This window comes from Cebus imitator, unplaced genomic scaffold, assembly GCF_001604975.1.
Source record: "Cebus imitator isolate Cc_AM_T3 unplaced genomic scaffold, Cebus_imitator-1.0 Scaffold223, whole genome shotgun sequence".
Taxonomy (NCBI): domain Eukaryota; kingdom Metazoa; phylum Chordata; class Mammalia; order Primates; family Cebidae; genus Cebus; species Cebus imitator.
In genome coordinates this window covers 379,495-390,895 of record NW_016107538.1, presented here as the reverse complement: position 1 = coordinate 390,895, position 11,401 = coordinate 379,495, and the positions used below count along the sequence as shown (strand labels likewise).

At 53.1% G+C, this 11,401-nt stretch overlaps 2 protein-coding genes across 11 annotated transcripts in view; both read right to left on the bottom strand.

Moving 5' to 3' along the window:
* SPAG7 (sperm associated antigen 7) overlaps window positions 1-2,303 on the bottom strand; it is a 10,292-nt gene extending 7,989 nt beyond the window's left edge. The window contains exon 1 of one of the 2 annotated variants that reach the window (XM_017496739.2): window positions 2,030-2,303. In XM_017496739.2, coding sequence (XP_017352228.1) covers window positions 2,030-2,114 — 85 coding nt within the window. In that variant the 5' untranslated portion in view covers window positions 2,115-2,303. The remainder of the gene's footprint in view (window positions 1-2,029) is intronic. The other variant, XM_037727217.1, reaches the window with a different exon arrangement.
* A 10-nt stretch (window positions 2,304-2,313) lies between these two features.
* CAMTA2 (calmodulin binding transcription activator 2) overlaps window positions 2,314-11,401 on the bottom strand; it is a 20,802-nt gene continuing 11,714 nt past the window's right edge. For 5 of the 9 annotated variants that reach the window (XM_017496731.2, XM_017496733.2, XM_017496738.1 and 2 more), the window contains 12 exons: window positions 8,639-8,754; window positions 7,816-8,000; window positions 7,411-7,489; window positions 7,016-7,238; window positions 6,483-6,787; window positions 4,616-4,812; window positions 4,196-4,379; window positions 3,921-3,992; window positions 3,787-3,807; window positions 3,433-3,620; window positions 3,227-3,301; window positions 2,318-3,142 (listed from right to left, as the gene is read on the bottom strand). In XM_017496731.2, the coding sequence (XP_017352220.1) occupies window positions 3,079-3,142; window positions 3,227-3,301; window positions 3,433-3,620; window positions 3,787-3,807; window positions 3,921-3,992; window positions 4,196-4,379; window positions 4,616-4,812; window positions 6,483-6,787; window positions 7,016-7,238; window positions 7,411-7,489; window positions 7,816-8,000; window positions 8,639-8,754 (1,709 nt within the window). In that variant the 3' untranslated portion in view covers window positions 2,318-3,078. Of the gene's footprint in view, window positions 3,143-3,226; window positions 3,302-3,432; window positions 3,621-3,786; window positions 3,808-3,920; window positions 3,993-4,195; window positions 4,380-4,615; window positions 4,813-6,482; window positions 6,788-7,015; window positions 7,239-7,410; window positions 7,490-7,815; window positions 8,001-8,638; window positions 8,755-11,401 lie in introns of all 9 variants that reach the window. The other 4 variants (XM_037727213.1, XM_037727214.1, XM_037727215.1 and 1 more) reach the window with 2 other exon arrangements.

Sequence of the window (11,401 nt, the reverse complement as noted above, 5' to 3'; positions counted from 1 at the left end):
CCCAGCTAATTTTTTGTATTTTTAGTAGAGACGGGGTTTCACCATGTTGGCCAGGATGGCTCGATCTCTTGACCTTGTGATGGGCCTGCCTCGGCCTCCCAAAGTGCTGGGATTACAGGCTAGAGCCACCACGCCTAGCCAATTTTTGTATTTTTTTTTTTGTACAGACATGGTTTCTCCATGTTGCCCAGGCTGGTCTTGAACTCCTGGGCTCAAGCAGTCCGTCCACCTCGGCCTCTCAAAGTGCTGGGATTACAGGTGTGAGCTACCAGTTTATACTCGGTTTTTACTTGGTTTCGATTCTTCTCTGCATCTAGAGAAGTGACATAAGATTATGGTTAAGAACACAGGCTTCAGGCCAGGTGTGGTGGCTCACCCCTGTAATCTCAACACTTTGGGAGGCCAAGGTGGGCGGATCACCTGAGGTCAGGAATTCAAGACCAGCCGGGCCAACCTGGCAAAACCCCATCTCTACTAAAAATACAAAAATTAGCCGGGCCTGGTGGCACACGCCTGTAATCCCCAGCTACTCGGGAGGCTGAGGCACGAGAATCACTTGAACCCAGGAGGTGGAGGTTGCAGTAAGCTGAGATCGCATCATTGCACTCCAGCTCGGGCAACAAGAGCTAAACTGTGTCTCAAAAAACAAACAAACAAAAACAGGCTTCTAACCCAGTCACATCTGGGTTTGAAACTCTGCCACCTACCAAACCAACCATGTGACCTCAGGCGAGTGACTACCTTAAGCTTCCTAGTCTGTCAACGCCGCTGGTGATCCCCCACTTAGACAGTCATCGGAGCATTAAAGAATTCCAGTTCCCCATTCCCATCATGCTTCCTTCTTCCTCAGAGATTTCAGATAGGCTTCTCTTCTGCCTGTAACGCTTTGCTTCTCTCTCTCATTTACGGAATCATCTGTTCTGATCTCAGCTCACTCTTGACTGGGGGAGAACCTCAGGTGGCCGCTCTCACAATTATTTTTCTCTGAGAGCACTATCAAGTTGGTTATTAAACTTCCGTGAGATCACTGTATCAATGAGTGTCCCAGCTCCGGATTTTGGCCTGAGGGGTATCCCTGGCCCCTAACAGTGGTTCAAGAAATAAGGGACGAAGTGTAGGTATTCAGCAGCCTTTAAACATTTGAAGGCGTCCTGCCTGCCCTGGTCCCCCTGGGGCACGGTGAGGAGCCGGGATAGGGCTCGTCCGCGCTCAAGGCTGGCAGGTTTGGAAGTTGGAGTTCAGCGTTCCGCCAGGGTCATCCCGCAGCGGCACAAGCAACCCCAGGGAAACTCCCATCGTCCCACCGGGCTGCGCCCTACGCCGGCCGCCGAACTCCAACCCGCCCGCAAGGAAGCTACTCAGAGAATGCAGGCGGAGACAGTGGCCAATCGGACCCGGCGGGCTTTCTCATCCCTCCTCCAATCAACACCACGATCCGCCCGGACAGCTTGGGAATTTAAGGCTACAGATGACAAAAAGGTTGTCGGAAGAAGGCAGAAGGGACGGGGTTAAATGAAGCAGGAGGGGCAAGAAGACACGGAAGACCCGTCAACCAATGGGAGTGCTGAGGCTGGGGTGGGTCCGAAGGAAGGTCGAACAGGTCTCAGGAGGCAGAGCTTTAAGTTGAGATAGCCAATAGAGATGAAGGCATAGCGGATGGGCGTGCCCTAAATCCAATCGAAATAGAGCTAGAGGTGGGCGGGGAAGGAGTGCGACAGGTTGGAGGCATCTTACCAATCAGAGCAGCCAAGCAGCGGACAGGCGGGCCGACCGGCTAATGGGAAACAAGGACTACGGAAGGCCCGGGTCGGGAGAGGAGGCAGGAGGCTAGCGCTATCTTTCAGGTAGCCAATCACTGTCCGCTAAGAACACCGGGCGTGTCAGCAGCCCTTTTAGGGACTCTGAGGGTCTCGGAAGAGGCCTGTGAGGGGGGTCTTTCAAGGTTGAGGCGGCGGCATTGTCCAAAGAGGGAAAAGTGCGGTCTCGAGAACCGGGCTAAGGAAGGCGGTTGTGAATTTGGGATCCTCACCTCGGGCCTTGCGCCGAGTCTCCTGGTCACCGAGGCTGGGTGGCTTCTCCATGGAGCTCAGGATGGAGCCCAGTAGGTCCGCCATCTTGGGAGTGACTGAGAGGGGGGCGGTGCGTCTTAAAGGGAAGGGCGGAATGCCTTTAAGGCCGGAAACACGTCGGAGGCGGAAAACTCCGCGCCCGCCCTGCCTGGGCGCAGATCCGAGGCCCGGGGCGCGTGGCTGCTTCCAGCCGGCCGAGGCCCCGCCCCGCCCCGCCCCGTCCCCGCAGACAGAGGCCGGAGGCTTGCTGGTGCAGCGATGTTTAATGGCAATTCGTATAAACCAAGCCCATGCACAAGTAGAAAGTGCCCGTGGAGCTGGCAGGTGGCCCCCGCCGCGCCAGAGAACCACAAGCCCGGCCGTGCAGCCCTCCCTGCGGCGCGTTAAATAGATTCTTCACTATACTCTGTATCTTACAGTATGTACAAGCCCCCTCCCCTCGGGGGACGGGGCAGACTCCGCAACGCGTTCCTCTGTACACCCCCTCCCCTTCGGCCCTGAGGTCGGTGGCCAGAGTCGGGTGATGGGGTAACACAGGGCCAGAGAGGGAGGAAAGAGACGCAAACATGCGGAGTCGGGTGGTGGGCACGGTCAGCCCTGAAATACGAGGGGCGTGCGCAGCGAAGGCTGAGGTGGGGACCGAGGCGGATACATTCAGAGACGTGTCGAACAAATAAATAAGGCAAGTCAGGAGTGGGGCCGAGTCGGGTGCAGGCAGGAGGAGCTGGGGACCAGGGGCAGGCAGGTCTCCGGAGGTCACAGCGGAAGATGCAGGTATGTGGGGCGCGGGTCTTCTGGAGCCAGGACCAAAAGAGACGGGGCACAACCAAGAGGGAAGAGGAGATGGGTTTGGGAGCAAGGCATGGGGAGGAGGGAGGAGGCCTAAGAAGGGCTCCAGCAAAGGTGAACGGGAAAGCTGCCGACCGGGGAGCCCCCTGCCCCAGAAAGCCCTCTCCCTGTTAAGACTGCACGAGGCACCCCCAGGGTGGTGAGAAAGTCGGTGGCCAGGTCAGGTGGCCAGTCCCGGCTGGGGAAGCCCTTCCAGCTCCTGGCTCTTCTTCAGTTCCCTCATCCTGCAGAGAGAATAAGAGTCAGGGGAGACTGGTGGATCCCGACGGGTGGCAGCGCAAAAGCCTAGGGGAAGAAGGGATGAGTACCTGTGTCGGCAGCGCCGCAGGAATCTCATGATCTTCCGGGCTGCCTGGTCCTGCTTCTTGGTGAGAAAGGAGCCTCTGGTGAAAGAAACAAAAGATGGACCTCACAGAACCCCCAGGCACCGCATGCCTTCAGCCCCCCAGGAACCCTAGGCAGGGAATGGCTTGGACACAGTGGGTGGGCACAGAGAGCTGGGGGTAGACCCTACTTGTTGCGGGCAGGCAGGGTGGCCGAGGGCCGGTGGGGAGGCCCAGGCCTGCGGCGGTAGGAGCGGTAGTGCTGCTGGATGAGCACAGCCGCTCGGCGGCTCTGCTGAAATCGCTTCTGTTCATAGTAGCTTCGGAACTTGCTCTGGATCAGGATGGCCGCCTGGGTCATCTTCTTATAGAGTGCAAACTGCAGGGGTGGGGAGGAGGGACAGGGGCTGAAATAGAGGGACAGAGACCCAAAGCCCTGAGGGTCACCCAAGTTAGGCTGATGCAAGGCTCTTTCTCTAACCCACACACTCAAGAAAAGACTGAATCGTCACAGACAACTCACACTCAGACCTCATGCCTAATACCTTAAGTGCAATCCAGGTCAGCTTGTGGAGAGAGAAGGGGAGTTAGGGCTCTGGCAACATTGTGGAATGGTTAGGCGTGGGTGTGGATGTGGGTATGGGTTGGTGGGTACGCTTTTGAGGGAGAAGGGTTTCACCTGCTTGTACTTCCGGTAACAGCGCTGGATTACAGCTGCTGCTACCTCCTGCTGCTCCTTCAGCCGCCGGCCCTGAGGGAAAAGAAGTCTCAGCACCTCATGACCCACATAATGGGATATCTGATTTGTCCCTCCAACTTTTCTGGAGTTCCTCTGGCCCTTTACCCCATCCAAGACCTGTCTGCATGACTACTCATCCTCCAAAAGCCCGAGGAGCCCACGGTCTCCCAGTTCAAGACTGTGTAGCTCATCCTGAGACCCGTGCCCCCTCTGACCTTGTACTTCCGGAAGGCCGTCTGGATGACTCGGGCTGCCTCATACAGTTCCCGCTGCTCATGATCTGACAGTGTCAGCAAGGCAAAATCACTTTCCATCTTGCCACTGGTAGATGCAGAGAGAAACTCTGCCCAGGAGGGTGCTGGAGGGACAGCCAGGCGACCTCGCTCAAAGGGCAGTTCGCTGTGGGGGATAGGGAAAGAGGGTGTCATGAAGCATCTAAAGTCCCTCTTTTGCCACCTATGGATGGCTATGAAGGAATCTGGAGAGCGGCTTAAGAGTTCATCAGCCAGTTCAGTTCCCTTCTCCAAGGCCCTGGGGCCTCTGCCAGAAAGGAGCTTTGGCTGTGGGAAAACCAGCTTTCTCCTTTCCTCCCACTTCCTTTGAAGAATCTGGAGGCTTTGTCCTGAGCTGGTCACCTGGGAGGGGTTGAGCTGGGGAAATGGTCCACATTCTCCAAGTAGCTGGCCAGCCAGGACATGGTCTCACTGAGCCCCACAGCCCCTGTCCGCTCCCGCATTGAGGCTCCAGCCTCAGGTAGCCCGACGAAGTCCTCTCGTTTAATCCGCTCTGGTGTGGCTTCGATGATTTGCTTGGCCAGTGAGATCATGTCCACCTGGATGGAGGGACAAGCTGAATGAACCCTTAGGGGCCCCACCTGCCCAATGTTCCTGCCCTGCCAAAGCTGTAACTCAATCCATTCCTTTCTCGTTCCTTCTCTCACTGGCAGGCATTGGTCTTTCTGGGTCACTATTCCAGACTCATTCATTTATACTGATTGGGCTGCCACTTGGGGGTCCCTCTGTGCTGAGATGCTATGGAGAATATAGGATAAAAAGGAGATACTCCAAATGAGGATTCAGAAGCTGAACAAATGGAGGACTTGACACCCTTTTAGGCCAACCATCCACTGTCCTACCTGGGCCTGCCTTATGCCAGCCGGCCGGCACATCATCCTCATATGCTTGGCTGTGCCCACCCCCTACTCCCCTTCAGCTCACCAGGAACCAGCCCAACGCTTGCCAACTATTAACCTGATGAATGGCTCCCATCTGGCCTTTGCTTCAGCACTTACTGCTGGACACACTCAGTACAGCCTACTTGTGGAGTTCTCAAAGTTTTTTGTACTTAAAATGCCACCCACTTACTCTATTCATCTCTCTAAAGCAGATATGTCCCAAAAGTCTAGCAGAGAAGAACAAGACTGTACTTGAAGATTCACTTTCATTCCATAAGACTTTCTCAGCTTTATCTTGTGCAAGCTTCCTTCCTGCATCAGATCACTGCCAGATACCCTCATCTTGCCAACCTTACCGCTCCACACAACTTCCAGCTGCCCTCCATCATCCTGGTTCTCCTAGAACCTTGTCCCTACATGGATTAACAGGTAACTCCTACCACCCAGCCTCTAACTGAAGATATTCCCCAGAATTTTTGTTACAGAGACAGGGTCTCTGTTGCCCAGGCTGAGGTGCAGTGGCAAGGTCAGCCCACTGCAACCTCATACTTCTTGGGGTCAAGGGGTCTTCCTACCTCAGCCTCTCAAGTAGCTACAATTACATAATTTTTTAAAAATTATGTTCTGTGGAGATGGGGTTCTTGTTATGTTGCCCAGACTTGGTCTCAAACCCCTGGCCTCAAGTGATGCTCTCACCTTGCTCCCTGAAAGTGTTGGGATTACAGGTGTGAGCCATCGTACCCAGACAGAATTTTTAATACTTTTTATGTTTTTTGCCTTTTTAAACATTTTTTAAGACAGAGTCTTGCTCTGTCACCCAGGCTGAAGTTGCAGTGATACAATCTCGGCTCACTGCAGCCTGTGCCTCCCAGGTTCAAGTGATTCTTGTGTCTCAGCCTCTCAAGCGGCTGGGATTACAGGCATGTGCCACCATGCCCAGTTAATTTTTACATTTCTTGTAGAGATGAGGTTTTGCCATGTTACCCAGGCTGGTCTCAAACTCCTGGCCTGAAGTGATCCACCCGCCTCAGCCTCTCAAAAGTGCTGGGATTACAGGCATGAGCTACCAAGCCCGGCAAAAAAAATTTCCCAACATCTAAATTATGGGACCACCCAGAATTTTTAACCTCTGCTGCCTCATGACTTCCAATTCACATGGTCTGAAAGGAGCTAAGCAAAAGCCTACTTTGCCTGTCCCAAAATGAAGTAAATGGCCCCTTCCTAAATTGAAGCCAGACTTTGATTCTGCTTCATGGAAGCTGGCCTCACCCCATCTCTACACCCTACTCCACTTCTAGCCCCCATAACTCCATCAATATAAGCACTACCGGGATCACATCCACAGCCTGTGCGCTGTCATCATCCTCTGGAGTAGCCCCATCATCTGAGGCTGGTGGGAGGGCAGGAGGGGAGAAGAGAGGCCCCCTGGAATTGGTAGCCTCATAGTCCATGAGAAGCAGGGGGGCCTCTGGGGCACCAGAAGAAAGATGGCCTGGGGCCATGTCCTCCATAGTAATCTCAGAGGCTGGCAGAGGTGCAGGGGGAGGACTGCCATCTAGGGCACTAGAATAGGCAGATGTGACGGAGAAAGTGCCATCTGACAGCTCCGAGGGTGAGGAGACGCTGCTCAGACCTGTGTGGGGAGGGAAGAGAGTGAGGGCAGCAGGAGCCATGGCCATCCCTCACTTGAGTCTCCTGCCTCCCCCACCCTGTTCTCAGTCTCCCTGTTTTTGCTTCTGTTATCTCCCATCTCTGTCTCTGTGGTTTGTCTCCTCTCGTACTTGTTGTTTCCCACACTTTGGGTTTGCCCTGACCTCTCCTATCCATATCCCTCTCTCCAAAAGATTAGGGCCACGCTCACCAGTGTCTGGGCTGGAGGAGGGTGGCGATAGGGCAAGCGGGGGCTCCACCGAAGCTTCCTGTCTCTGTAGTTCCTCAAGGCAGCGGGCAAGGCGCACATGACCCCGGGAATGAGCCACAGACAATGGCAGACGGCCCAGAGAATCGGGAATGCTCAGTGCATGTCGGTTCCAACGGAAAAGGAGCACAGCAGCTTCCAGGTGTCCCAGGGCACAAGCCCACATCTGAGAAGGGAGGCAGGAGACGGAGGTGGAGGTGAGGCCTGGGGCTCCTCCTCCAGGTAGTCAGGTCTTCAGACCCTAGCCCCCAACTCCCTGCATTCCTCAGGATCTTCCCTTTCAAGGGCTGTTGCCATTGCCTACTGCCCCATGTGCACTCAGGAATCATCATCCTCACCAGAGGGGTGCAAGAGAAATGATCCACGTTGAGCGGGTCAACCTCTTGCTCTAAGTCCAAGCTTCCAGTCTCCACACTCCTGGAGGATTTGGGAAAGAGACGACAGAGCCCAATCACGGAAAAAGTGGGCAAAGTAGGAATATCAGAAGTAAAGGGACTAGGAGGCAAGCTGTACAGGGCCGGTGGGAAGAGGCAGTCAAGGACACTAAGGAGGTCAAGAAGTCAAAGTGTCATAAATCAGGATATGAAAGTTCCCCAAGATATCAGTACTCTCTCAGCCCCCTCCCTTCCCACAATGACCCCAGCTCCCTCTTGGCAGGGCCCCAGGTCCTCCAGTACCTCCTCAGTCCCCTGACACTTCTGTCCCAGAGGCTGCCCAGCCCCCACCCAGCTGCCATTGCTCACCGCCACTGGCTCAGGGTCTCGATGAGGCGGGCATAGCCCTGGGCAGCAGCCAGGTGCAGAAGGCTCATGCCCCGGAAGGGGCTTCCATGGGCCAGACGTTCAGGACCCTTCCAGGTGGTGCGTGGGATCATGCTTTCTACCAAGACCACTACCCGTGCCTCGAACCCAGGCCCCTGGCCTTCATCCTGTGATATACACACTCTTAGGCAGAGACCTGAGCATCTGCTCCCCTGGTTTAGAATGGCCACCTCACATCTGTCCTCCCAGCTTCTAATTTTGCCCCCTCCCCACACGTCCCATTCTAGGATCCCGCCACCAGGACCTCTGATAGCCCATCAAGTTCCTGTGTGGCCTCAGTGTCTCCTACTCCCACAGCCACTTCCTCCAGCCCATCTAGCAGCCAGACCTCACACCATCTTGCCCATTTGCCTTCACATCAACTCAGAGTACTACCATATTCACAAGTGGCTTCTCCCCCGCTCAGAAGCCTTCTGCGAGCCTTTCATCAGCCCTCTTCTTTCAGAAACTTGGGAACCACAGAGATCTGAGCCCCAATGCTCCTGACCCCTCCCCCGCCCTCTCCTTCACCTCCACCCTTCTTCAGACCAGAAATAGTCTGAAGCCCATCACGCCAAGAGAGTGCCCAGAATAGCCACTCTTGCCACAAGGTGGGGATGGGACAGGGTAACGTCAGGGAGAGGTAAGACTGGCTGAGGAGGCTGGGCTCAGGAGAGGGAGGAGAGTCACACACGCTAGATGTTCTCTTTAGCTGCGTCCTCCCCCTGCTCCCCAACATAGACCACTTCCCTCCTCACAGAAGTACCTGAATTGGAGGAGCATCAGGACCCTGGCAAGGCGCCTGCCCAGCTGCTGCAATCTCTGCCATCCGCTTCTCCATCTGCTCCAGTCGCTCTAGTATGGACATCCGGAACTGGTTGTCTGAGGGGAAATGGGTATGGGAGGCTGAGTGGGCAGAGTCTAGGTGATGCCCTGAACACCAAGGCTGGACCTGTCCCAAGATCTGGGGATGAGGACGCAGAATCATATCATATTCTTTTATCTTCCCCAAAACAACAGCTCCTTTACCCACTCACTTAAATCAAGTACACCAGAACTCAGTCCTTAAACTAGGGCTCTTAATATTACCCACTGACCTAGAACCCAGATCTGGAACCAAAACTGTTTCCTTCAAGGTACAGAGATAGTAGGAATTCCCAAATAGCCATCCAGCCCCCAGCTGCCCCAAATCCCACATGTACACACACTTCCCCTAAGCCTTTTCCTGGGTGCAATGTTCCATCAGTTTTTGCAGCAGACACTACCTTTGTCCCCCATGCTGAAGCTGAAGGATTCCAGAGTCCTCCTCTCTAATAATGGCTGCCCCAAAGAGCTCAGGGACTGTGATTTGAAAAGCACCTCCCCTTCCTCCCAGCCCCCTGCAGCTGTCCACAAAGATGGTGGTGGGGGAGGGAAGGTGACAGAGATGGATAGCCATGTCCATTTTTCCTCCTCCTCCTCCTCCTCCTCCTCCCCCCCCATCCACAAATACACACACACACACACACACACACACACACACACACACACACACGCTATATCTGTCCCCTCCTGAGATCAAACAAGGACAAAAAGGGGAGGCAGGAAGGGATCAGAGCCATAGGAAAACTGACACGGAGAAACAGGGTGAAGTTTGGAGATGTTCTGAGATGCCAGGATAGAAGGGGATGAAGGCACAGAAGTGACAGTAAGGGAGGACAGGACAGAGAATGATTAACAGAAACCTAAGTAAGACAAAGGGAGGAGAGTGCAAAAAAGATGAAGGAGAGAGAAAGGACAAAGGAGAGATAGGGGAAAGTGCCAAACAAGCAGTAAGAAAGGACGACAAAAAAGAGGCAAGTTAAGACACTGGTTCAAGAAGAAGTGAAATGAAGAGGGATGGAGGAGACTCAGGAGAGATGGTAAAATGCAGATCAGATGGGCACAGAAAAATAAGGTGATGAACAGTCGCAGAGCAGGACAGAGACAGAACAGGACTGAGAGACCTAGCCAGATCTCTAGGTAGGCTCACTCAAGTCAGAGACAAGCAACCCAACACACACACAGGCTTTGTGATGGGGGCCAGCTCCAAGAGTGAGGCAAAACTAGGGACCAGAGCTTCAGAGAGAGAGAAGTAAGGAGAGAGGGAGACTAAGGTAAACAACATGGACAGCAGTAGAACTGAGAGAAACCAAGAGGCAACAACAAAGACACAAGAGGAAGAGACAGAGAAAAGCAAACCTTGAGAAAGCAGCAGGTGCAGACAAACAATTCTTAAGGTCACAAGAGAGATAATCAGTAATAGGAACAAAAACAATCCCAGATTTAAAAAAACAAACACACACACATATACGTGTATGTGTATGCATCTGTGTTTGTATTAGTACACCATGATATTAGCAATGGATATCACTGAAAAGTAGCAGTATAGGACATTTTTATTTTCTATTTTGTGCTTTTGTGTACTTTCCATATTTCCTTTAATGAACACATGTCTTTATAATCAGAAGAGGAAAAACAATAGAAATTTAAATAGATAAGTATAGCCGGGTTGGTGGCTCATGCCTGTAATCCCAGCACTTTGGGAGGCTGATGGGGGCAGCTTGCTTGAGGTCAGAAGTTCGAGACCAGCCTGACCAACATGGTGAAACCCCACCTCTACTAAAATCACAAAAATTAGCCAGGCGTGGTGGTGCGCGCCTGTAATCCTAGCTACTCAGGAGGCTGATGCAGTAGGATTGCTTACATCTGGAAGGTGGAAGCTGCAGTGAGCCAAGATTGAACCACTGCATGCCAGCCTGGGGGACAGAGAGAGACTCCATCTCCAAAAGAATAAAATAAAATAAATATAAAAGTATATATATATATACTTGTGCATAGTACCTATATATTGCTCTAGACCCTGTTCCTGTCCTCCTCTTGGCCTTCCTTGTCTAGATTCCACACTTTGAGATTGAGAGGGCAGGTCAAGAACTGGTATAGCCGGGTGTGGTGGCTCATGAATATAATCCCAGCACTTTGGGAGGCTGAGGCAGGTGGATCACCTGAGGTCAGGAGTTTGAGACCAGCCTGGTCAACATGGTGAAACCCAATCTCTTAAAAAAAAAAAAATTAAAAAAGAAAAAGAACTGGTATAAAGGCTGGGCATGGTGGCTCATGCCTGTAATCCCAGCACTTTGGGAGGCTGAGGTGGGCAGATCATGAGGTCAGGAGTTTGAGACGAGCCTGACCAACATGGTGAAACTCCATCTCTACTAAAAATATATAAATTAGCTGGGCATGGTGACGTAAGCCTGTAATTCCAGCTACTCAGGAGGCTGAGGCAGGAGAATTGCTTGAACCCGGGAGGCGGAGCTGAGATTGCACCATCGTACCCCACCCTGGGTGACAGAGCAAGACTCTGTCTCAAAAAAAAAAAAAGAAGAACTGGTATAAAAATGACCCCAAGATTTATGGGGAAGATGAGATTAGGGAAGTTTGCTGCTGCAGTTAGAAATCAGTAATGAGCCGGGCGCGGTGGCTCAAGCCTGTAATCCCAGCACTTTGGGAG